The sequence below is a fragment of the Tachysurus vachellii genome, chromosome 20 (genome assembly GCF_030014155.1).
Source record: "Tachysurus vachellii isolate PV-2020 chromosome 20, HZAU_Pvac_v1, whole genome shotgun sequence".
Lineage (NCBI taxonomy): Eukaryota > Metazoa > Chordata > Actinopteri > Siluriformes > Bagridae > Tachysurus > Tachysurus vachellii.
Genome location: NC_083479.1, coordinates 1,912,371 through 1,940,000, shown reverse-complemented (window position 1 = coordinate 1,940,000; position 27,630 = coordinate 1,912,371). Strand labels below are relative to the sequence as shown.

Here is a 27,630-nt window from a genome sequence, read left to right as displayed (position 1 = left end):
ATTTTAATTTTATTTTCCTGTGTTCTCGAGCTCGAGCGATGCCAAGCGAAGGTTCAACACTATAGTCGAAAAGGCAGCGTGTGCCACAAGCACTGATATCTCCATTACAGAAAAATTGACCTCTGCCCTGCTGGAGTTGTTTCATTCCCTCCGTCCCAGCTCTTCATCATCGGGGTCACGGGTTCGTCTGATACCCAGCACCACTTCCAGTAATTGCACTGTAAATAAGAGCGGCGTAGGGGGAAAAAAACACAAAATCGTATATGCTCCATTGAGGAATAATTAATGTTCGGATGCAAATGTGAAGCAGGCATGTAGTAGATGTGAGCTTTTTCCTCTCTGAGGACGCTCTGGTTCAGTTTCAAGGGAAAAAATGACACGGAGTGATTTATTAAACTCACACGAATGCTCTAGACTGTCTCAAGAGCTCCTTACCCAAAAAAATATATATATTAAGATTCTTGTTTCCTTGATTTCTTCTAAATCACCCCAGAATTTTAGCACTAAATTTTTACTACAACAGAACTATTTTATTTTATTTAACTATTTTTAGAATTAATTTTTAAAAAATTTTTTGGAATTTTTTTTTAGATTTTTTATCTCATTTTTTTTATTTCAGTATTTTTATAGCATTTAAAAAAAACATTTGAATATTTTTTTCGGATATTTTATTTCTCATTTTTTTTCTCTGGTATTTTTTATAACATTTATAAAATTTTGACCTAAAATAAAATATAAACCGTAAATTGTTTCTACACAACCTGTCATTATGGTTTGCTAAAAACTTAAAATTCATGTTACATTAAAGTTGACCGAATTAAAACTGAGAACTGTTTTTCTTTTTTTTTATTTAAAATACTTAAAACGAACATAAACACGAACAGAAAAATTTAATGGACATGAAAACAAACAAAAAATTAAGAATTCGGTAAAAACTTAAACGATTCAATACAAAGCATGAAGATGTGTCATTATTAAAAATAGAATAAATATTCGAAAAAGATTTCTTGAAATCTGTGATGTCTCAGAAAAGAATAAATGGATTCATGGATGCAGGGAATATGAATAAAAAAAAAGGAAAAGAAAACTAAAAATGTTGGAATTGTAATTGTTTCTATATTAGGGATCGATTTTTGTGCGAAAAAAAGTGAAACATAAGGACATAAGGAATAAAACACTCTTGAGCTTTTATAGGAAACGAATCAATAACAGCGTTGTTAGTAACTGAGTTATTAATGAACTATTGAGTTGAAATTTTTATTTTATTTGTTTCCTCAAACCACAGCAGTATTTGTGTGCTCTGTTGTTCAACAGCTGTCTTTTCAAATCCTAAACCCCGCCATCACTACAAGGCATTATGAGTGAAACATCTGTTTCAGGTACAAAACGTCTTTTCTCTCCGACGTGACCCAAGTGTTAACGAGGACTCTGAGTGTTTTTACAGGCTGTTGATTTCAATCCCTTCTGTTCAGACCTGAGGTTCCATTCAGAGATGAGGATGTGAGATGCGTCCGATTCGCTTTCAGAAAAAAAAAACTAGATCGGAACGCGGCATACGGATGTTAGAGACGTCGTTCTGATCGCTCTAGAAACCCAAGCAGAACATTTAGACGCCTGAATTTGGGACAAACAGCTCAGGATAGATTTTTATCTGTTTACAGGTGAAAATTAAAAGACGTTGTTTGTTATGTGTTGGCAACTGCCGAGGTATTTGGTAATAAGGAAGTTTTGAGATCGAAACTGAAATAAAACGTGTGAAATGTTCTAATTAAAATGTTAAACTCACTGGAGAAAAACTTTATCTTTAACTTGTTAGAAAGCGCTGGTTGATGATGTAAATTGCAGATGCCACTGGATGTAGGTGTAAATGAGATATCACGCTAGTTGAAAAGGAAAGTGACACATTGCACTGGTTGAAGATGTAAATTACGGATGACGCTGGTTGACGATGTAAATTACGGATGGCACTGGTTGAAGATGTAAATTACGGATGGCGCTGGTTTAAGATGTAAATTACGGATGGCGCTGGTTGACGATGTAAATTACGGATGGCGCTGGTTGTCGATGTAAATTACGGATGGCGCTGGTTGTCGATGTAAATTATGGATGGTGCTGGTTGATGATGTAAATTACGGATGGAGTTGGTTGAAGATGTAAATTATGGATGGTGCTGGTTGATGATGTAAATTATGGATGGAGTTGGTTGAAGATGTAAATTACGGATGGCGCTGGTTGATGATGTAAATTACGGATGGAGTTGGTTGAAGATGTAAATTACGGATGGCGCTGGTTGAAGATGTAAATTACGGATGGCGCTGGTTGAAGATGTAAATTAGGGATGGCGCTGGTTGACGATGTAAATTACGGATGGCGCTGGTTGACGATGTAAATTACGGATGGCGCTGGTTGACGATGTAAATTACGGATGGCGCTGGTTGACGATGTAGATTAGGGATGGCGCTGGTTGACGATGTAAATTACGGATGGCGCTGGTTGAAGATGTAAATTACGGATGGCGCTGGTTGACGATGTAAATTATGGATGGCGCTGGTTGACGATGTAAATGATGAGTCGGTCTGGTTGAAGATATAAATGATGGATGGTGCTTGTTGAAGATATAAATGATGGATGGTGCTTGTTGAAGATATAAATGATGGATGGCGTTGGTTAAAAATGCAAATTACAGATTGCACTAGTTGAAAAGGTAAATGATGAGTTGCTCTGGATGAAGATATAAATGATGGATGGTGCTGGTTGAACATGTAAATTCCACAAGGTTCTGGTTGTAGATGAAAATGACTCAACACATTCATTTTCTTTAATGATTTACAGGAGCTTTCAGGGTAAATTTCACACTCCATTTTTCTCTTCTTTACTCTTATGTCACGACACAAACCCCTTTCAATGCTTTAAACAACAAACAACACAAAAACAAATTTTAATCAATTTGTAGATTCCTACTCACCTGAAGATAACCGTCTTCCGGTTGGTGGTCATTTTAAAAGCCTCCCCTGCCATTAGCACCTGTAAGACGTGTGTTTCGTCTCATTCGTTTCTCGCCAATCAATATTCTCCCTTTATTATTTTTCCGAAATCCCTTCAGTCAAACACAGAGTTCATGCTCGCTTAGAGAAACCGTTGCCAATCATTTTGAACATTATCATTATTTTTCTTCAAATCTTTAGCAAAATAAAGTAAAATGGATAAAAATTATTATAACATGATTCTGGATTCTGATTGGGCAGAAGATGAAGTCTGGAAATGACAGGTTTACATTTTTACTGTAACAGGAACTGAAATTTTTGCGCAGGTTGCTGTGATGTAATACGAACGGAACATTTCAGAACGATCGACTTTCTCCTCAACATGTATAAAATAACGAGTTAGATCTGGAAATTTATGCCCACAAACGCTTTGCTAATTAGCGTACGATTTTCCTCAGGTGCATTATAACACTTCTGTCGTTGACATTTGATATGAACATTACAGAGATGTATCTCCTCTCTCTCTCTCGCTCTCTCTCTCTCTCTCTCTCTCTCTCTCTCTCTCTCTCGTCTCAGTTTTACACAATCCGAGTCCAAAATGACTCTAATTAGCGCATTGTCTGCTTTATTTGTCCCCGAAAGCGAATGAAAGAACACATCAATTAAAAAGCCCGGCTGCTAAAACTCTTCGCGGCTTTACGTAAACTCGGACGACGTTTTGCATAATCGCTGTGTTACTTTCGGAAGGCACTCTCTTTAATCACGAGCGCTTAAAAAAACGTTTCCAATTCTAATTCAGCAATTAGCAGGCGGGCCACAAGTCGCACTAATCATAATGCAGAGTCGCTTGCGTTAAATGGAATATTTATTATCAAGCCTTTTTTTATTTAGCATTTGATAAAATGATTTCTTTCTCTTTTTTTTCAGTTTGTTTTGCATCATTTGTTTTGGGCTTTTCTTTTATCCGTGAAGAACATTTCTGATTAATGTTTCATTAGCGAGTGCAGACTTAGCAGCGTTGGGCTCACTGTTAAACTAAGTGTGTGTGTGTGTGTGTGTGTGTGTGTGTGTGTGTTTAAAGCTGACTATTTCCCCTGTCTATTGCAGATCTTCCTCTGGTGAACCTCTCTGTTGAGCCGCAGCCGGTTCTGGAAGGAAATCCGGTCAAGTTTCATTGCTCAGCCAAAGCCAACCCGCCTGTCACTCAGTACAGGTGAGAATGTACCAAACCTCTCTCAACGGCTTCGATTTTTTTCACCTTTTTATTGCCAGACAGCGATAAAAACGTTACTAGACCTGAATTACAATATCAGTTATAAGGAAAATTCAACATCAGGCATGTCGTAAAGTTTTAACTGAATTAAAACCCACTGTATAATTTACATCTGATAAAAACGACTCTTTCGACCGTAAATGAAGACATTTCGAGGTCGAACTTATTTAGGGTTGCCACCCGTCCCGTGAAATATGGAATCGTCCCGTATTTACAGGCAAAATGACGCGTCCCGTATCAAATCAATACGGGACGCGATTTGTCCCGTATTTTACATACTGTAGGTCCACATTATACAGCATCCCATGCAAATCACCCCACCCGCATTGTGTGGAGACGCGTCCTATTCTGCCCCTGATTGGGTAATACTCGTTGCCATCGTTGGTTTGATTGGTTTGTTTTAGGGTTACAGGCCGTGAATCACGGCCAATCAGAGTCAGAGGAGGGCGGGACGCTGCCTTGCCGGTTCTTTTGACAGAGTCAGAGTGACAGAAAATCCATATGAAACGATGGCATCTCCAGATACCCCCCGCGTCCAGCTCTGAAAGTTTCAGAGCTGAAACAAAAGCGGATGCAGAATTACAGAGGTGAGTGGGAGGAATCGAATACTTGGCTGGAAAGTGTTAGCAGTAATGAATGTAAATGAATATAGCAGTAATGTAGGGACTGTGGTCATCGTGGCCCCGAGAGGTGTGGCCCCGCTGCGGCAGGCGTCCCTTATTTTTCTGTATTGAAGGTGGCAACCCTAAACTTATTAGTTTTACGCTTGATCGCCAAGGCTAATGTTGTTAAATTAAACATTAACGAATTTCTTTCTTTAACGAAAGGAAAACTCTTCAGTTTACATGGTGAAATTTGGATATGTTTCCTAACAATAAATCAGCCTGTTGGAAATAATTTCATGTGTTTACTTTGATAAAGCAACTAAAGCTAAAATAACATAACCTCAGGGAACTGAGATCTGTACGCTTTATCGATTTGGTCTCCTTCAGGGGGTTTTTGTGAAGGTACCCTAAAAAAAAAAATCCATGTCAATCTTTGATGTTTTTTTGAGAAACTGCATAAAAGTGAGATGAGCCGATAAATTAGCACTAAACACGCGAGTTCTGGAAGTTTCCGTTCACGATCAATAGCCAGCCGTCATAAACCTCCAACATTAATCGTAGATCTTACTCTTTTATTCCATGCTCGTATTTCCTGCCTGTTTGTCTGATTTCTTTCCTTCTTTCCTCATTTTATTTTTTTTCCATTTATTTTATTTCCTTCCTGTTTTTTTTCACCCACTTGTTTTATTTCCTTCCTGTTTTTTTTTCTTTTTTACAATTTTTCCCCATTTGCTTTGTTCCTTTCTTTTTTTACATACACATTTTTCCCTATTTGTTTTGTTTCCATCCCACCTCATTTATTTCCTTCCTGTTTTTTTTTTTTTTTTTTTTTTTTTTTTTTACATTTACCACACTTGTTTTATTTCCTTCTTGTTTGTTTTATTTCCTTCCTGTATGTTTTTCACCCTGTATGTTTTTTTTTTTAGTTGTTTTTTTCCTTTTTGTTTTATTTCTTTCTTATTTGTTGTATGTCTTTTCTGGGATTTTTTTTCTCCACTTATTTTATTTCCTTTCTACTTGTTTTATTTCCTTCCTGCTTGTTTCATTTCTTTCCTACGGTATATGTTGTATTTCCTTCCCACACGATTTTCCTTATCATTCTGACTCATCAGCCCTCTACATTCACCCCTAAATCAATTCTGATTAAAAGAAATCTAAAGAATATAGCACTAAATCGTTAGAGGATGTCTGGTGACCCGTTTTGTAATATATTTAGAGAGAATTTGCCTCAAGTTGGGATCGTTCACAGACCTGTTTGAGACTCCGGTTCTGGCGATATGAATGTTTGGGGTATTTATTAACTGGAATTATCCTTGAGCCAAACAGGAAAAAGTCACCGCAAGGTCAGATGTCTGAAATCATTTTTATTAAGTAGCTTCCATTTTTTTTTTATTTACATTTATGGCATCGGACAGACGATTTTATCCAGACTCACTGAAGTGCATTGACGTCTCAGCCGATGGATCCATAGATACTGCTTCACTCCGTCACGCACTGAGAATCCCATCAGTCTGAGACTCTGTTTCGTCTTGTTTAATAATATAATCTGTAAGAAAGAGTTATGGTTAGAAATGAAGTCATGGACGGAAGGAAGGATAAGTGGATGACGTGTCATGCAGCACAGAACCCATGTGACATCCAGTATCCGTCCTTCAACTCCCTCGTCTCCGGAATAATTCACATCCTGCTTAAACACGGCTTTAATAATATAATAAACCGACTCCTTCTATTTAATTACGGCAGAGAGACAAAATAAATTATTGATGGCGGGCGAAACGCTTCTGGGACGTCGTGAGCACAAAGGGATTAGAGAGCGGAAAAGGAAAAACAAGGATGGAGGAAAGATTCCCTTCACTAACCGATGTGATATTCATGCACGTTTTTGCTTACATAAATATTTGAAGGGGTTTGAATTGCGTGCTGCGGCGTCGCGCCTTTCAGAGTCGGTGTTTATGGAGATTAGCGATGCGTTAGCGTGATTATAGGAAACAATGCAGTTTGCTAACAGCGCTTTAGTGTTGATGCACTGATGCTCGGGTTGGTACAAGGTTTTAGTTCCAGTGGAGGATGTGTGCGTTAGTCTCAGAGTGACAGATAGACAGACACACAGGGAGAGACAGACAGGCAGAGAGAACGGCAAACAGAGAAAAAGATAGACAGACAGGCAGACAGAGACATAAAGAAAGAGAGACAGACAGACAGACAGACAGACAGAGACATAAAGTAAAAGAGACAGAGAGGGAGAGACAGCCAGACAATGTGAGACAGAAAGAGAGACAGACAAAGACATAGATAGCGAGACAGACAGAGAGACATAGAGAAAGAGACAGACAGACAGACAGGCAGATAGAGGCATAAAGGAAAAGAGACCGAGAGAGAGAGACAGCCAGACAGTGTGAGACAGATAGAGAGACAGACAAAGACATAGATAGCGAGACAGACAGAGTGACATACAGAAAGAGACAGACAGAAAGACAGACAGACAGGCAGATAGAGGCATAAAGTAAAATTGACCGAGAGAGAGACAGCCAGACAGTGTGAGACAGACAGAGAGATAGACAAAGACATAGATAGCGAGACAGACATAGAGAAAGAGACAGACAGAAAGACAGACAGGCAGACAGAGGCATAAAGAGAGACAGCGAGAGAGAACGAAAGTCAGACAGACAGACAAAAGACAGAGATATACAGTAGACAGACAGACATAATGTATGTAAAGAGGTAAGTATACTACAAGACTCTTCTCTGTTCTGGCACCAAGGTGGTGGAACGAACTTCCCCTAGAGGTCCGGACAGCTGAGTCACTGGTTATTTTCAAGCGACGGTTGAAGACCTACTTATTCAGGAAACACTTCAACTAGCACTTCTTTCCTTATCTTTTGCATTTAAAAAAACAACAATAACAAAAAAAACAAAACCTTTGACACTTTTTCATTGTAACTTTGAACAATGATTTAAACTCATGGGATCTTAAGTATGTAACTTAGTGAGCCAGCATTAATGTAGTCAATGTTAGAGATTACCGAATGTGCCATCTCGGTAATCATTACGGACAATGTCAGTAAAGATTACGGCGACTTTTACCTTCTGTAAAAAGGTCCGGAAAAATGACCTCAGGTAATACTAATCCCGTCAGAATAGACCCGCTGTAAATATGCACGGTAAAATTCCCTCATTTCCTGTTTAAAAGTAGTTTTTGGTGCGTTTTGCAAGCATGGAGGCACCATGTTGTCTGTTTGCGCGCTTGATAACAGGAAGCAACGTCATACGCACATGACGACAAGGAGGTTACTGTGGTACGTAAAGCGAGTTACCCCTCCTACTTCTGCTAGTTTAGTTTTGAGATGTCTTGTCCCGTGCGAATTGGCCAATTTATATTACAGACGTCCTGAGGTAAAATTGCATTACTCCACGTCCCCACATAAAACTAATCCCATCCGAATAGGGCTATAGATAGAGAGAAAGAAAGGCAGACAGAGACATAGAAAAAGATAGACATACATAGCTAGACAGACAGAGAGACAGACAGATGGACATAGAGAGAGAGAGTAACACAGACAGGGAGGCAGACAGACAGACAGACAGACAGACAGACAGGCTGCTCAGCTGTGTGTGTAATCGGTATAAATTGCTCAGAAGTTCTTTCTCTCCAGCACAGAACGTAGAGGCCGACAGGTTTAACCTCTCCCTCAATCTCAGCAGGAAAATGAAAGCTGTCTCCTAACAATGCATCTGGATTCAATCCACAGGAACAAAAGACAGAATCTGAAGCAAATGGAGAGGATGAACGAGCTCAGGTTCTAATGGGGAAAAGTGGGAACGACACTCGGTCACATGACTCGCTCTGTTTCGTAAGGGTCAGATATTATAAATGATAAAGATTTCATATTTAAACACAATAATAATAATAATAATAATAATAATAATAATAATAATAATAATATAATAAATATAAATAGCAATTCATGCAAATACTTCCTAATGTACTTTATAATATTTTAATATAGTTTAATATATAGATGAAAAAAAAAGTTAGATGAAAATATTATTGTCATGTTTTTTTTTTAAATCAAGATAGAAAAATGAATAAAAGTGAATAAAATACTAAATATAATATTCAAATATTGAGGAAGTATTTTATTAACTAATTTTAAACAATTGGGGGGGGCACGGTGGCTTAGTGGTTAACACGTTCGCCTCACACCTCCAGGGTTGGGGGTTCGATTCCCGCCTCCACCTTGTGTGTGTGGAGTTTGCATGTTCTCCCCGTGCCTCGGGGGTTTCCTCCAGGTACTCCGGTTTCCTCCCCCGGTCCAAAGACATGCATGGTAGGTTGATTGGCATCTCTGGAAAATTGTCCGTAGTGTGTGAGTGCGTGAGTGAATGAGAGTGTGTGTGTGCCCTGTGATGGGTTGGCACTCCGTCCAGGGTGTATCCTGCCTTGATGCCCGATGACGCCTGAGATAGGCACAGGCTCCCCGTGACCCGAGGTAGTTCGGATAAGCGGTAGAAGATGAGTGAATGAACGAATTTTAAACAATAGTTTACCAAACAGTTTTTTTTAATAGTAATATATTTTTATGATTTATTCTAATCATTTTTAAATAATTTTTTATTTAAATATATATTTGGCTTCATACTAAATCTAAAGTATAGATTAAAAAAAAAAAAAATGCCTAGAATTTGCATCGCTGTCTCGCTGCAGCTGTTTTTGCAGCACTTTATATTACATAGGTGTATTTTTATGGTGCAGCATAAACGTGTACTGTAAATGAGGATTTTTTTTTTTCCCTTGACAAAATCTTGTGAAATTTCCTGTCCCTTGTTTCATCGTTTCTCACCTCAGAAGCGTGAAGAATAGAAAAAAATGTATCGAAGCCCGACACGATCAGGGTGACACGTGCAGTGTGTGGGCCTCGCCTCGCCTCGCCTCGCCTCGCCGGGTGTCACCTCGCCTCACCTCATCTGAGGGCTTATTTTGGCATGTGGAACCTCGGGGATATAACGTGGCAGAAATGAAGCAATGGGGGAGCATCAGACTTTTCCAGAACACAATCATTTCTTTTCTTCTGCACTGAAGACTAGTTTGAAGGTTTGCAGATGCTTTCGTTTAGACAAGGAAACCATGTTTACTTCCCCGAACGACGCCTCATGCTTTAGCAGACGCAGAAACGTAGCCTACACGTGTAGTTGCTACTCGGTCGGGATTTGAGCCTCTTGTATCGCGTGTGTTCTGTAACACCGAGTCGGATTTGATTAAAGGAAAAGTGGCAGTGCGTTTAAAATGTCAAAGGCGCGTGTAATCGTTTTCTGACATTTGTTTAGTTTCTTTGTGTGTGTGTGTGTGTGTGTGTGTGTTAGCACCGTTCGGAAAAGCTTCACGCAGATATCTTAAAGAGGAAATTGAATTCTTGCTAAGAAGATCTGAAGAAAACAAACCTTTTGATCTCGAAATGAAGGTTGTACAGTAATTCGTGCCTGAGCTTCGTTTTTGTTCGATGCTAATTTTTAATGTATATGCAAATCTGTGGCTGTTTTAATGTTCGGCATTTTCTTTCGGTTTAGTAGCAGTTGATTGACAGCTCGTTATTCGGGTCGTTCTGATATCTGGAGATGAATTTGTTTACGCGCCGGAAGAAGTTTTTTTTGCACATTTTGCATGTAATCCTAAAGGGGGCGCTAGCAAGTGTATTAGACAATACGTTTGATTTTTTTTTTTTTTTTTGGGGATTGGTGTCAAAGTGCAGCTAAAAAAGCTACAAGCTTTCATTTAAAGGTTATTTTATAGTTTGACGTTATAGTGTGATTGTGTTCCGCGTCCATGTGATACAGCAGGAGCAGCAGATTGTAAAGTTGCCGGAACTTCGCTTTAACAGACTCGTCTCATTGACCAGCTGCCGTACCATTGGGGAGAAAATTGGTCAGGGACAGAATTGTTGTTTCTTTTTAGCCCAGTTTTCCTCAAGAGATTAATAAAGTGTTCTGATTGTGATTGTGATTCTGAAATATGAGCCGTTAGACTCGAACGTCCTGCTGAAATCTCTTTCTGCTTCAACAAAGAGCCCACTGTGTGTGTGCGTGTGTGCGTGCGTGTGTGTGTGTGTGTGTGTGTGTGTGTGTGTGTGTGTGTGAGTGACAGAATAGCAGTGCCGGTGCACAAGAATCTCATGATGGCTGCTAAATTATTCTCCCTGTGCTTTGTTGATATCTACATCAGACATTTGGATCTGATGGGGAAAAAAAGAAGCTAGCGTCTTTGATGTGTACTTAAGAGTTTTTTTTCTTCACAACAGATGGGCTAAAGGCGGCACACTGATCCGGGACGCCGTCGGAGAGACGTACGAGGTGGCCGTGGATCACTCGTTCTTCAACGAGCCAGTTTCCTGTGAGGTCACCAACGCGCTCGGGAGCACCAACATCAGCCGCAACGTCGACGTCTACTGTGAGTCGTCGCGAGCTTAACGAGCTTAAACACGCTTAACAGTCTTAATATCTGACGTGACTCGTTGCTGTGCTGTGACTTGTGTACAGTCGGGCCTCGTCTGGCATCCGAACCTCAGTCTCTGCAGGTGGATTTGGGCTCGGACGCCGTCTTTAACTGCGCCTGGATGGGAAATCCCTCGCTCACCATCGTGTGGATGAAACGTGGCCACGGCGTGGTACGCTCACTCCATCACCACATAATGAAACAATTAAGCTTAATTAAACTTCAGCGCCGTTATAAATAGGTGCCGTAACTCTTCTTAAAACGGCAATTAGCAAGTTTTAAAAAAAATACGGTGCAATCGCAAATGCTCAATCAACATGACCATCACCTCCTCCCCATCTCCCCACCCCCCAACATGTTCAGTACAATCACTTACTCCTTACAGTTACAGTTTCAGCAGCATGTGTGCCATATGTTAGCGTATCCCGCGCGTTCTATTTACGGATGTCGGAGCACGCGTACGTTTTTTTTAATTCCCGATGAATTACGACACTGATGAGAGAAACGTGTTAAAAGCGTCAACCTTACAGTATAATGTGACGCTTTCCGTGCAGGTGCTTAGCAACGAGAACACGCTGACGTTGAGGGCAGTGAAACAGGAGGACGCTGGGAAGTACGTCTGCCGGGCCGTGGTTCCTCGAGTCGGAGTCGGGGAGAAGGTGGTGATTCTGACCGTCAACGGTAAATCAGTTCCATCCAGCAAGTTCACTACTGCTTAAGTGTGCTGTGTTCTGAATACTGCATTCTGATTGGTCAGGAGATGGAGATTAGATTCCTACAGCAGCTTATAGAATTATAGAATTTTTGTAATTTATTAAACCATCCACAGTCTCCAGTGTCTCATGGTGAAGAGACACTGGAGACTGTGGATGGTTTAATAAATTACAAAAATTCTATAATTATTAGTGTAAATATATTTTCATTTTTTTAAATTCTTTCTGAGGGGGGGCACGGTGGCTTAGTGGTTAGCACGTTCGCCTCACACCTCCAGGGTTGGGGGTTCGATTCCTGCCTCCGCCTTGTGTGTGTGGAGTTTGCATGTTCTCCCCGTGCCTCGGGGGTTTCCTCCGGGTACTCCGGTTTCCTCCCCCGGTCCAAAGACATACATGGTAGGTTGATTGGCATCTCTGGAAAATTGTCCGTAGTGTGTGATTACGTGAGTGAATGAGAGTGTGTGTGTGTGTGTGCCCTGTGATGGGTTGGCACTCCGTCCAGGGTGTATCCTGCCTTGATGCCCGATGACGCCTGAGATAGGCACAGGCTCCTCGTGACCCGAGGTAGTTCGGATAAGCGGTAGAAGATGAATGAATGAATTCAAATAGAAGTCAGGATTCGAATTCGAATTCGAATTTGCACTAGATTTTGACTTTGAATTTGAATTAGGATTGAAACTGGAATACAATATGGATAAGAATGTGAACTAGAATTTGAATTGGAATTTGGATTGGAATTACTTTGTCTACACACTGATACACACATACTGTACAAACATGATGCAGTACGATGTTTTAGCAGAAAAACCCACCGGCCAAAATCTCCGCCCCGATCTCTGGAGTCTGCCCTGAATTCCATCCTTCCTTTGAAGTAATCAATAAACGATAAGCAAAATTCTCACGGAGTCGTGCAACGTGCCCCGAGGACGACGAAGCGATCGATCAGAAAGTATGGATTATTCCGTTTGTTCGTGACCCGTGAACCTCTGCGTGATGACGGTGCCTGTGATGGAGCTTCTACCGGTTCGGGAAAAAAAAAAGTAATAAAAACCATTGTTTTGTTGACGCTTTGCTTGAGGGCAGGTTTTACGCTCATTCAAGCGTCACGTACGGCTCTGCTTATTCAATCAGAAGGAAAAGGCTTGTGGCGCAGGATGCTAGCTGGGATGGTTTCCGTTTCCACGGAAAGCCCGGTGCCCTCAAGGTCCGGCAATAACCTGGACTCTGCCTCAGCGAGCCAATAAGTCGCTTTAATGCTTTATGAATTCTTTATCTGGTCTCTGATCCCTGCATCCCATGTGTAGTGTCTGAGGAGCCGGATCAGTCCACACGTTCGGTTCTATCACACAACCTAGACTTCAGTATGTTAAATATCCTCTCACACACACACACACACACACACACACACACACACACACGGAAAGAAATAATCACTTTATTAGCTCAATAGAGTTTTAATAATCTGTGTGTGTGTGTGTGTGTGTGTGTGTGTGTGGCCTGAAGTGCAGCAGCAGATCAATTGCAGTCTTTTAGCTGTTAACCCCTAGAATGAAGAGAAACACTGTCAGACAGCATGGGCTCAGATTCAGAAATCTGGATTATTCTCTCCTTTAATACTCTTCTTTTTTTCCCATCCTTTCTTTCTGTGTATAAGAAGAGCAGGATGTACTGTATATAAAAGGATGGACTGTTATTATTTTGTGTCTCGGTGTGTACAGGAGAGAAAAAGACACGACATCCTGTTTGCTCTCCATAAGCAATAAATCTCTCTCTCTCTCTCTCTCTCTCTCTCTCTCTCTCTCTCTCTCGCTCGGTTATCTGACGTAGATAAAGCCGTCTAATTATAGCGCTCCTTCACGGCACCGATCCCCCGGTCTGATCCGGTTCGGCTCCCGTAGCGTGGAGTCAATCGGAACGCAGCGCCGCTCCTGAAAAGGGCCTCATGGCTCCCTGCCGTCTCCGTCGCCGTGTGTAATTAAGAAGGGGAGGAGGACGAACATTTGTTTCACACTTTTTTTCTGCAAGCGAACAGAGCAGAGTAGGGCTCTGTGGGAGCTCACCAACGTGTGTGTGTGTGTGTGTGTGTGTGTGTGTGTGTGCAGATTCTAATCCAATTAAAATGTAAAATCTGCTGATCTCAGAGGTGCATAATGACTTCTGAATTTACATTTTTATACATTTGGGAGAATAAAAAAAAAACACACACATCCCGGCATTGACCCAGCGGTTGCAGTCTGGAAGAACTGGGATTTAAAACACTAACCTGAGCAAACCATCTATAAGAACTGTTTCTATAGTAACGGCTCATTCCGACTCTGAACGTACGAGTCGTTTGGAATCTCTGATACGGTGAAGTTTTCATTACGGAGGTATTTATTAAAAGTTTATAGAAAGAGTCGCCGGTGTCGTTTTGTCATGGATTTAAAAAAATACATCTATTTTGTTTTATATTTAATAATAGTTTTGTACTACACCGATTTGACACTTCAGACTTTTATTTATTTATTTATTATTATTTATTTTAATCTGATTATTTATTTTCAGAATGACTCTAATGTACTAACTGACCCCTAAACACTCAACCTGGAGAAATAAAGAGAATAAATGCTGTGAATGTATGAGGTGTGGAGGTGTTCCTGCAGGCTGTGTGTGTGTGTGTGTGTGTGTGTGTGTGTCACACAGACTGATTGTCATGCCCGCTTTCAGGCCCTCCCACTATCTCCAGCACCCAGACGCAGCAGGCTCTGTACGGAGAGAAAGGACAGATCAAGTGCTTCATCCGCAGCACTCCTCCTCCGGATCGCATCGTGAGTGCTGTTCTTCATCTCTCTCTCTCTCTTTCTCTCTCTCTCTCTCTCCTGAGCAGAAGCTTCTGTTCCTTCATGTTGTGATTATTAAACCGAGAGCATGAGAGTGACACGACGGTGTGTTTAACAACAACCTCCTCTGATATGAGCTCGGAAGAGAAGGAGGGTGGAAGGAAGGAGAAATTCATAGAGAGTGAGAAGGAGAGAGGAAGGAAAGAGAAAGAAAGAAAGAAAGAAAGAAAGAAAGAAAGAAAGAAAGAAAGAAAGAAAGAAAGAAAGGAGAAAGGGAGGGAGGGATGAAGGACAAGTATTTGTTTGTTTGTTAGGAATGAAGGAGTTCATTCGTTCATTCATTCTTCCTGGAAGTGGTAAAGGAAGGATAAATACTCGGTGGAAGGAAGGAAATAAAGGAAGACTGGAAGGCAGCAACGGAGTTAGAGACAAAGGACAAAGACTTTCAGTTAGAAAGTAAGACAGGAAGACAGACAGACTGAATGAGTGACTGACTGATTCCCTCAATATCTCTCTCCTTCCTGGAAGAGAGGAAGACAGGAAAATTATTTTTACTGTAATGAAGGGAGGAAAAAAGGGAGGAAGAAAGGAAACAATTAATTATTCCTGGAAGAGGTGAAGGAAAGGAAAGGGAAGGAAGAATGGGAAGCAGGAAAGGAGTAAGAGTTGAATGACAAATATTTTCACTCAGTCAGGAAGGAAGACACAGACAGACATACGGACTCACAGACAGACGGACCGACTAACAGACAGACTGATGGACTCACAGACAGACAGACTGACTGACTCACAGACAGACAGACGGACTCACAGACAGACAGACGGACCGACGGACAGACGGACTCACAGACAGACAGACGGACCGACTAACAGACGGACAGACGGACTCACAGACAGACAGACTGACTGACCCCCCCATCTTCCTGGAAGTGATGAAGTAAGGAAAAATATGCTTTCTGTAACAAACGTAGGAAAGAAGGGAGGGAGGAAGAAAGGAAGGAATTAATTCTTCCTGGAAGTTGTGAAGGAAGGAAAAAACTTGCTGGAAAAACGGAATGTACGGATGATTGGGAGAGAGAGATAAAGGACAAACATTTTCTAGATGGAAAGAAAGAAAGAAAGGAAGGAAGGAATGAAGCATAAAATACTTGCAAGAAGAAAGTTTTAAGTTTTTATTAATTTACTTATTCATTATTTTTTTTTCCTTGCTTACTTACTTTCCTTCATTCCTCCATCTCAGATGAATCCCCAGTTTATCAGAATGTAAACAAAAGAGGAAAAAAAGATAGATCTTTTGTTTGTTTGTTTTATTATTATTATTATTATTATTTTAATATATTTCTTTATTTATTCATTTTGCCTTTCGGGGAAATAAAATATTGGACTGAAATATCACTGAAATGCCAAACTATCTCTCTGTTTAATACAAAGCAACAACACAATCTCACCCTTTTTCTCTCTATCTAACAAAAATAAAATAAATAAATAAAATAAAATAAAATAAATAAATAAATAAATCTAAACACAATCACAAGGCTAGCTGAAAGCTATATGCTACGGTAACATTCTTTTCTTTTGATCAGTCCCCATGTTGGATCGTCTTTGTTTTCCGGAATATTCCTACCAGCAAAAGTAACGAGGAAGAATAAAAAGAGAGAGAAAAACGTAAAAGCTTAATAAATTTGTTCTCCTTTATTAAATCTTTCCGTATGTTTGTTGCACAGAAAAAAAAAAGGCTGTATTTAAATTTTTGTTATTTTTTTGTGCAAAATAAAGCCGGATGATGGCTGGAGATATCACACACGGCGCTCTGAAGCGTGGCCGACTTTATCATCCGAGACTAATGGGGCTTAAAGGAAATGTGTGTTTCGTCTCTTGAGGCCTGTTCAGCGTGTGGGCATCAAGAACACCAGAAAATCCAAAGACTAAAAAATTACATTTCGTTCTTTTCTTTCTTTTTTTTTTTTTTAAACTAATGTAAGTAAACAAAGGTGTTGATATTGAGGGGAAAGTGGTTGCTGCTAGCGTTTGTATATATATATATATATATATATATATATATATATATATATATACTGTATGTTCAGGCTAGCTGTGCTAACGTGTAGCTGCGGGGGACAGGGTGTTAAAATAACTCCTCGCCTTTTTGCCCTCCTGAGACTTCACACACCAAATCGCTCGCTTTCACTCCTATTCCATGTGCACTTTAGAGTTTAGTCCCTCACAGGTAATATTTAACAACATGTTATTTGTTGTCCTCTGGGAGTTTATAGCACGTTTATAATCATAGCAGGAGGATTGTGGGAATGTTCTTTATCTGCTTTGTACAGCATGTGAAATGAAAGTGAAATCTAATGAACCATTTAATGCCTTCAAATTAAAATATATCTTCTATATATATAGATCTTCTGTCCGTTACTCATATAGTGTCTATAATACCTCATATAGTGTCTGTGGTATTATAGACACTCATATAGTGTCTATAATACCTCATATAGTGTCTGTGCTTCAAATAGTGTCTATAATACCTCATATCTAGTGTCTCTGCTCAAATAGTGTCTATAATACCTCATATATAGTGTCTGTGCTTCAAATAGTGTCTATAATACATCATATATAGTGTCTGTGCTTCAAATAGTGTATATAATACCTCATATCTAGTGCCTGTGCTTCATATAGTGTCTATAATACCTCATATCTAGTGCCTGTGCTTCATATAGTGTCTATAATACCTCATATACAGTGTCTGTGCTTCAAATAGTGTATATAATACCTCATATCTAGTGTCTGTGCTTCAAATAGTGTCTATAATACCTCATATATAGTGTCTGTGCTTCATATAGTGTATATAATACCTCATATATAGTGTCTGTCCTTCAAATAGTGTCTATAATACCTCATATCTAGTGCCTGTGCTTCATATAGTGTCTATAATACCTCATATCTAGTGCCTGTGCTTCATATAGTGTCTATAATACCTCATATACAGTGTCTGTGCTTCAAATAGTGTACATAATACCTCATATCTAGTGTCTGTGCTTCATATTGTCATGATCACGAAACAGAGCGGACCCAAATGCAGGATAGCATAAATCAAAACAGGGTTTAATAACTGAAAACACGAAACATCACGCAGACAAAAGACAGGACAAACCACAGTAGATGCCGCGCTGCCCAAAGCAACGCGGCACAGTTAAATACACAAGACAATGAGAACAATAAGGATCATATAGTGTCTGTGCTTCAAATAGTGTCTATAATACATCATATATAGTGCCTTGGTTTCATATAGTGTCTATAATACATCATATATAGTGTCTGTGCTTCAAATAGTGTATATAATACCTCATATCTAGTGCCTGTGCTTTATATATTGTCTATAATACCTCATATATAGTGTCTGGGCTTGATATAGTGTCTATAATACCTCATATCTAGTCTCTGGGCTTCATATAGTGTCTATAATACCTTATATCTAGTGCCTTGGTTTCATATAGTGTCTATAATACATCATATCTAGTGCCTGTGCTTCATATAGTGTCTATAATACCTTATATCTAGTGCCTTGGTTTCATATAGTGTCTATAATACATCATATCTAGTGCCTGTGCTTCATATAGTGTCTATAATGCCTTTAGAATGCAATGTCTACAAGATAGCAGAGGAGAACGCCTAAATCTCCAAATCTCTGTTCCAGGCCTGGTCGTGGAAGGAGACAGTGCTGGAGTCTGGAACGTCGGGGAGATACACGGTGGAGACGGTGAGCACGGAGGAAGGCGTCATCTCCACTCTGACCATGAGCAACATCGTCCCCGCCGACTTCCAGACCATTTACAACTGCACGGCCTGGAACAGCTTCGGCTCCGACACCGAGATCATTCGGCTCAAGGAGCAAGGTGAGTGTGTGAGTGTGTGTGTGTGTGTGTGAGTGTGTGTGTGTGAGAGAGAGTTTAATTTATTCCTGTACCTCTGTCCCGGAGTGATTAAGCACACCACTTTGATTATTTCGTGTACGACGGCAACGAATCCTCTGTAAGCTTCTTTACTTGGGTAAATGTCAACAATTTAACTCTGCGAAATTCCATAATGACTTTCCGATCTTTCATTTGTAATCTAATTTCACTTGCCCTAAATCACTTTTTTGTTCGCATTTATGAGCCCTTTGAAATATTTATGTGGGATTAGACGGCGCTTTCTCATTCAAACGCTGCCCCATTTTCATTTATTAGATTCGTCTCACGAGGAGCGACCGACTCTCCCTGTACAGTCCCTCTGAGGCTGACGTTAAGAAAACCTCGCCTCGATTCTGTCTCAAGTGACGAATGGACTTCAGATGTAGTATTTGCTGCATCCCCCCTCCCCCTCCCCCTTCACTGATTACTCCCCTGGGCTCTTTGTGTCCTCCGTAGGGTCCCTGCGCTTGGCCGTCATCATCGGGGTCGCGGTGGGAGCTTTCCTGGCGCTCATCGTGCTCATGGGGACCCTGGGGGCTTTCTGCTGCGCTCGCCTGCAGAGGAGTAAGTGCTCCAGGTTCCGTCCTTCCTTTTCCTCCATCTCTCTCTCTTTCTCTCTCTCTCTCCCTCTGGCTGATAAATGGCCGAGGAACGAGAGCAGCAAGCAGAGCTAGTCCTCACCTCCAGTTTGGAACACGTCCTTAGAGAGGCGCTGTGGGTTTTTTCTTTTCTTTCTCTTTTTTTTTTTTTGTTTCGCATGATTTGAAATCGGGCTGTACGGCAAAATATTAACCCCTCGCGTTCTGTTCACTACGAACCAAAAAAGAAAACTTTTTCCCAGCACTTTTCTTTTCTCTCCTCTCCTGCGCAATTCGCAGCTCGGATTGATTCCGACTGAACAGAAGATTTTATTTATAGCTGAATTAGCAAAAAAAAAAAACAAGGAATTATCACCAGTGAGAATTTAACTAATAAGAATTGTTTTAAAAATAAATCTGATTTAGTGTGTTAAACTTTTTTTTTTCCTCCATAAATCTTTAGTGTAAATTGTACTCTTTGATGTTTTAAGGTCACGTGTGATTTGAGACACAGCCCCGGTCTTGCATGATGCTGAATAATAAAGGCCTGGTGAATTTTTTTTCTTCCCTTTCTGACCCTTGGTGTTTATTTGCATGTTTGTTGTTGTGCCACAGAAGACATGCACCTGGTAATGTCCTCACTGCCCGTCTCGCTCTCTGCTCGCCAGAGAGAACTCGCGAGCACAATTAAGCCTGAAAGTAAGCTCCACTTGCATGCTCCTTTCTCCTTTCTCACTTTTTTCCCCCACACGTTTCTTTCTTTCCTATTATTTTTTTTTTTTGCTTCCATTTAGAGAACAATTGAAAGCGCAGGCACGCGGCTGTAATGGGCTAAGTTGAGCTGTGTGATGTAGTGTTAGAAGTTCAGCTGGGATTTGGGAGGCCGGTGCTTGTGAAGCTCAGTGGCTCGGAGATGACGGCTCTGACTAATCACTGCGCTGTCTCTCAGGTCTCAAAGGGGTCGTCTCGGCAAAAAATGACATCCGGGTGGAGATCGTTCACAAGGATCATAACGCGGCGAGGGAGACGGAGGAGCACACGGGCGTGAAGCAGATGATGGTGAGTCCTGCCAGTTCCCTTTTTCCCTCAGCATTCGCTTCCTGCTGTGAAAATCTGCTCGGTTGGAGGAAAAAAAACTAAAAAGCTCACAGTGCTGTTTCAGTAAACAAAATACTGCAACACAGTGTGATTAGTGCTGCACTCTCACTCTCTCTCTCTCTCTCTCTCTCTCTCTCTCTCTGTTTCACCTGTCTTCCTGCCTGCTTGTCTGTCTGCATGTCTCTATCTTCTGTCTGTCTGTCTGTCTGTCTGTCTCTCTCTCTCTCTCTCTCTCTCTCTCTCTCTCTCTCTCTCTCTCTCTCTGTTTCACCTGTCTGCCTGCCTATCTATCTGTCTCTCTCTCTCTCTCTCTCTCTGTTTCACCTGTCTGCCTGCCTATCTATCTCTCTCTCTCTCTCTCTCTCTCTCTCTCTCTCTCTCTCTCTCTCTCTCTCTCTCTCTCTCTCTCTCTCTCCTCTGTCTCTCTCTCTGTTTCACCTGTCTTCCTGCATGTATCTATCTGTCTGTCTGTCTGTCTGTCTATCTATCTATCTATCTATCTATCTATCTATCTATCTATCTATCTGTCTGTCTGTCTGTCTGTCTGTCTGTCTGTCTGTCTGTTGGTATTTCTCTCTATCTCTGTTTCTCTGTTTCTCCCCCCCCCTCTGTCTTCCTGTTTCTCCTATGTCTGTCTGTCTGTGTTTCTGTCCCCTCTCTGTCCCTCTCTCAATCTACCTGTCTGTCTGTCTGTCTGTCTGTCTGTCTATCTCTCTGTCTCTGTCGGTATTTCTGCCCCCCTCTCCCCCTCTCTACCCCCCTCCCTTTCTCCTACAGATGGAGCGTGGGGAGTTCCAGCAGGAGTCTGTGTTGAAGCAGCTGGAGGTTCTACAGGAAGAAGAGGAGGAGTTCCAGCACATTAAGGTGAAGCTGATGAGCTGCTCTGTGACTCGTCCGTCTTCATTAAACAGCCGTTTATCCGAGTCCAGATTAAACGCCACGAGAGATCTGGAGTCGACACCTCCGTCTCTCCAGCTACATGCTACACAATACAAACAAACAAACAAACAAACAAACAAATAATGACTATGAAGCACACAGTTTAACACAACACCAAAAAAAAATTCCTAATAATTCATTTTATTGCTGTCTTTCATGAGAAGTCGCTGCTTCACTTTGTCCTTATAAAACTTTTTGATTTCAGCTGCAGTGATAAACGTATTAGTATAAACGCTGGATATTTGAAAGTAAATCCTCGTTTGTCTGCAAAAGTAATTTTGAAATCAAAGTGTATGTGAAGCACGAGTGCGATTTTTCTTTTATTCCTTTTTCCTTTTTTTTTTTGGTTAAATCGGGCTAACAGGGGTCACGGCGCTCGCACGCTCACGCAGTCTCTTTAATGGAAAGCTAATTAACACGTGCTTCAAGCTTCACACGACAGGCTTGAGCCGCTCGCACTTCAATCCAATAATAATAACAATAATAATAATAAAAATTGAGTGAACTTGGCCCTCCGGTGCTTCTCCTTCGTCTCGTGTTTATTAGCATCGAGTTTATTCATGGCAGCTAACTTCATTAAAACTTCAACTGCATTCAACTGTAAACACGTTAGTTAGCATGTACACGAGGAGAAATCCGTCATAATTCATCACTCTGTGTGAGAAACAAACAAACAAACAAACAAACAAACAACGCAAAGCCCAGAAGTGTTAGCATAGTGTTCAGAGACTGTCTATGCTAATTCTGTTAGCTTGTTTTTAAAAAAAAATTTAAAACGCCTCTATCTTTTTGATTTCTCCTATCTATCTATCTATCTATCTATCTATCTAGACAGACAGACAGACAGACAGACAGACAGACAGATAGATAGATAGATAGATAGATAGATAGATAGATAGATAGATAGAGGGCAGAATAGATAGATAGATAGATAGATAGATAGATAGATAGATAGATAGATAGATAGATAGATAGAGGGCAGAATAGATAGATAGATAGATAGATAGATAGATAGATAGATAGATAGATAGATAGATAGATAGATAGGCAGAGTAGACAGATAGACAAACAGATAGATAGATAGATAGATAGATAGATAGATAGATAGATAGATAGATAGATGAGATGGACCGACGGACGGACGGACGGATAGACAGATAGACTGCTAACAGAACTTTCTGTAGTGAATCTGTATGTGAATGTTAAAGTTGATGTGTTGATGTAGAGAATGAAAGCTCTCCTGCGTTTATCCCTCATCATATGCAGCTCTTTTACCAAACCTTGTTTATGAAACCAACACAAACAGAGAGGATCTTTTTTTTTCTGAAGCTCTAATCCCACCTCGAGTCATCAAGGCCTATTTAATTAGCCGATAAGCAGATTTGACTGTTTATGCGCGAGACGATTATTTCACACCCCTAAAGCATGTAATCTTTTTAACACGAGCCACTTCTCAGTCTCTTCCCTAATTTTCATGTCACGCCGAGTATAATTAGCGCCGCTCCAACTTGACCTTGGCTTCTTGTGTGTACAAATCATTTCATGGAGCTTATTTTGGGCTGAAAAAAGCCTGAAAGAACCTGTTTGGATGTCCCGCTGTGGGACGCGTACAGTGTTGCTGGTTAGCTGCGACGGCGTGAACGTCAGCGTCGTTGTTAATCAGACGCTAATCTGCACAACAGAACATGAAAACTTTCCAAACTAGACGGCGGATTTAAGAGGATGTAACATGGATGTGTGAAAAAAATGACCTCACAACACGATTTCTGACATGTAATGAAATATGAATTATTTCTGAAGTTAATTTATATGACTGAATCAGAAAAATGATCAAATATGGAATGAAATCCAGAATTGTATATATTTTTTTTTAAAATGTATTTATATCATTTAAAATTTATATTTAACCAAATTTCATTTGTGATGGCACAGATTTCTGAGCTATTACACATCTTTTTTTTTTTTTAGAATTATTTAATATTTCCTATTAAAAATTCTATTCGCATGAAAAAAACGATAATATTTTAAATGGAATTTTATTGAATAAATTTCATTGAATTCATCACAATTTCTGAATTTAATTGCTTCTTCGATGTTGATTTATTGTACAATTTATGATCTTTTTATGGTGAAATGTTTCTTTTTTTGTATTAAATATAAATTTAAAATTGAGTTTAAAATAAACGTCAAAATGTAAGAAATGGATTTAAAATTTTTTTTATAATAATAATAATAATAATAATAATAATAATAATAATAATAACAATAATAATAATAATAATAATAATAATAATAATAATAATGAAAAGTACAGTATTATAAAATGTCTCCTTCTCAATTGTGTTTTTGCATCTCATGTGTTTTCAGGACCCGACCAATGGTTACTACAGCGTGAACACCTTCAAGGAGCACAATGCCACGACGTCAGCCGAAGTTCGCAACCCGTCTGGAGCGGCGACTCTGGGGAAACAGAGAGTTCCCACAGGCATGTCCTTCACTAACATCTACTCCACGCTGGGAGCGGCGCCCAACCACCGGCTGTACGACTACGGTGGCCGCTTCGTGCTGGCCATGGGCTCCAGCTCCATCGAGCTGTGCGAGCGTGAACTCAGCGATTCCGGATCCTTCCAGGACGCCCCATGCGACAGCAGCGCCAGCAGTTACTTCGACAAAGCGAGCAAGGCCTCGGCTTCGTCCTCGACGCACCACTCGCAGTCGTCATCGCAGAACTCGGACCTGACGCGCCCACTGCAGAAGCGAATGCTCACCCACGTCTGAGGATTGACTCGCACGGTCCACTAGAAACCTTTCAGATGTTCGACGCTCTTTTGCTTGGACGCCGTACAACACGTGTATATTTTCTAACAAACGTTTTTTGGGGGGGTTTTGTACGTTTTACCGATCCGCTCGTTTCACGGTGACACACTGAGCAACGTTCTCATTGTTTCATGACAATCAGGATTCCGTTAAACGTTTTTTTTTTCTTCTTCGGGGATCCGGAACGTTCCATGACAATCAGGACGCATTCGTCTTTTTGTATGCTGTTTATTTTCTTCCAGTAGTTTTCTCCTGCATTTCCTGAATATACGAGAATCACCTGTCAGGGATCGATTACTGTCGAGCTGAGTGATTGACAGGGGAGAAAGCGTGTATGCCCCGCCCACCCAGACACACGGACATCGTCAGGATTTAAACCGGAAACGAGTAGCAGGATCGTAGCCACGGTTCTCTTAAGGATTCGCCCCTGAAATGAGTTGATTATTGTATATTCTCTTCTCTCTTTAGGTTCTTCAGCGCAACTTTTATTGCAGATGCAGATCATGTGATGTTTACATATCTGGGTTGGGGACAAAGGAAAGGACGGTGTGTGAAATCTAATCCTACTCAATGTGAACTTTCTTAACTGACCTCAAGCGTTTAATCCAAGTGTGTATTTTTTTTTTTAAAGATGACAGTGTGTTGTTTACATTCGAGCTTGTAAATCCCGCCTTCCTGTGCGAGTCTACTGTTGTCAGCTTGATGGATTGATGGGATTCTTTTCTTCTTCTTCCTCCTACTTTTTTTTTTTTATATATAAATATATCTTCACGGGATATGAGACGGACGTGTGTTTTTATGGCCGCTGTTTTAAGCGAGCCCGTCACCGTGTCATGCCGTTCGCTTGGAGCATCAAGTGCCTCCTTTTGGCAGCCTCTAGGCGAATATTTGTAATTTAAAAAAAAACAATTACAGCGTGTAAGAAATCCGGTTGCGATCAGATGGATCAGATAATCCTGGGTGAAAAGAAAAATGGTCAATAAAACAAAAACAATTATGAACAAAATGTTATAAAATGTTTAAAGCCATGTGGATCGTTTTCTGTAAATAGACATCCGAAGTGTGTGTGTACGGAGGTCAAATGGTGACTCCGCCTACTCTCCTCATGTCTTATTGATGCCTTGCCATGAATAGTTCATGGACTTGGTTCTAATACATCATAAAATGGTTTAATGCACACGAGTCTCCGATCGTATATGTACAGTATATATAATGTTCTCAGCACTGAATATTCATGCCTGAAGACGTTATTTCATTAACCTGGACAGACTCTCCGCTTTCAATCAATCCCTTTTGTTAAGGCTTTTACGTCTCTCTGTTTCCATACATTAAACCTCCGTGAAGGCATTAGGGAGATTTCATAAACCTTCATAACATCCTCGCATGAATTAGTTATCACGGCGTGGTTTTAATCCATCATCTTGGCTTTTAAAGGTTGGCTCAAGCGTCCTGGATCCATCACCAAACTAAATGGATTGCAGAAGATGATGCATCGTCTGGATGGGAAGCGCGCCGTTGTGTTTGCCGAGCGGCTGCGGCTCTTTAAAAGGGCAGCTCTTCTCGCTCGACGCGCTTAATTGAAAGTCGGGTCACGAACGCCGCTGTTGGGGGAAACTCTTAATCAGCACATTCTTTGACTCGCCTCCGCTCTCTGGAAGCTTCTAAGGATGCGCCGTGGGCTGCGTCGTGAGCAGGAGGAAACAACGACCACAGACACTCGCCAAACTCTGCTTTCTATTGATTTCACACACACACACACACAAAGTGCAATAGCAATGCGAGGAAAAAAACAGTCGCATTTTGGTCCAGTCAACAAGGATTGAATCTCAAAGACACTTAAGAGTCAATTTCAAACCTTACTCTGGAATTTTAGTGTTGGAAAGGTCAGGGTTCGATCATCCTTTATTATTATACAGTACAGAATAAATTTGTTTTACTCACGAAACACAAAACGGTTTGATTTCCTTAAACGACGACATCTCGGACCTCATATCAGTTCGTAGAGAGGAATATTCTGGAACATCCACCAAACGAGCTCCTGTTTATCTCTAAAGTTCTAGAAGTTTATCTGCCATAATTTTTTTCCGTACAATACCGATATCTAATCTCAGTTCCACACGCAGCAGAGAGAGTCTGGTGACGTTTGGATACTCTTCTGGAAACAAGCTTCGGAATCGTGGAGATATACTTCGTCATGCCAGGAACATAAGCTTAAAAAATAAATAAATAAATACAAATAAAAACAACCACAGGTTTCTTTCAGGAAATCAAAAATTAATGTAAAAAAAAAAAAAAAAAAAGCTAAAAATTCTGATTGACCGAAACTTCGGTTTTTCAAGACTTTTGTTTGTGAACAAAAAAAACAAAAAGTTCTTCTTGAGTTCTATTAGTGGAAAATATTTAGTGGAATATAAACAAAATTGCAATCAAAAAAAATGACTACATGTCAAGTTTGATGTGATATGATGTGATGTGATGTGATGCACTTTAAACTACGTACATCCGGGTAACACGAGGGCATTTAACCCGAGACGACTAGAATGAGTCAGCTGGCTAGGACTCGTATGGGCGTCGTCATGGTTACAGTGCGCGCCTATTTATCGTGGTGTTTTTGAATTTATACAAAACGCTTTCTTTTTTTTTTTCACCCGGAAACATAGGCGAGTGTGTAGGATCAGGATAAATAAATAAATAAATAAATAAATAAATAAATAAATAAATAAGAAGTGTTATTGGGAACGATGCTCAACTCCATGATTATGATCATATATTAATGAGAAACAGCGGGGAGATGAAACCAGACTCTCAGGCTCTAGAGGTCAGACCCGGCAACAACTTGTTCGGTTTGCGATCGCATTTGAGATGCGGGGGGAAAAAAACCAGATAAAACAAAAATACAGAAACATCCTGATAAGATCAAAACAGCTCCGAGAAAACTTCAGATCGACTCCTGATACGCTGAGCTTTCTGAATAAAGCAGTACGTTTATACGGGGGTCTGCGTTCGGGATGCTTCTGTGTGGAAAAGAAAAGAACAAAATAAAGAAAAGAAAAGAACAAAATAAAGAAAAGAAAAGAACAAAGAAAAGAAAACATGAATAGGAAGTTGAGCGTGCTGCGTTTAGTCAACAAGGCTAGTCTTTGTTTCTTTTTGGCACGAATGGCAAGTGTGTGTGTGGGGGGGGTGTTATCGCCCACAACACCCTCCACCCCCCCACCCCACGCCCGGCCGAAATAAAAAGCGTTTCCGGATTCCCATATAAATAAATTACACAACAAATATATTTAGCGTCCTTATTGTCTCTGCCTCCGCATTTTTGTTTTTCATATCATGTACAGTATAATGAACTTATTACCATACGAAC

At 40.4% G+C, this 27,630-nt stretch overlaps 1 protein-coding gene across 1 annotated transcript in view; it reads left to right on the top strand.

The window, feature by feature from the left end:
• The window catches only part of kirrel3a (kirre like nephrin family adhesion molecule 3a), a 100,788-nt gene extending 75,598 nt beyond the window's left edge, over positions 1-25,190 (top strand). Inside the window, exons 6-15 of the mRNA XM_060895880.1 lie at positions 4,092-4,197; positions 11,156-11,304; positions 11,394-11,521; positions 11,904-12,030; positions 14,769-14,869; positions 18,579-18,777; positions 19,291-19,398; positions 20,362-20,471; positions 21,288-21,374; positions 23,817-25,190. Coding sequence (XP_060751863.1) covers positions 4,092-4,197; positions 11,156-11,304; positions 11,394-11,521; positions 11,904-12,030; positions 14,769-14,869; positions 18,579-18,777; positions 19,291-19,398; positions 20,362-20,471; positions 21,288-21,374; positions 23,817-24,227 — 1,526 coding nt within the window. The 3' untranslated portion in view covers positions 24,228-25,190. The remainder of the gene's footprint in view (positions 1-4,091; positions 4,198-11,155; positions 11,305-11,393; positions 11,522-11,903; positions 12,031-14,768; positions 14,870-18,578; positions 18,778-19,290; positions 19,399-20,361; positions 20,472-21,287; positions 21,375-23,816) is intronic.
• The last annotated feature ends 2,440 nt before the right edge of the window (positions 25,191-27,630 follow it).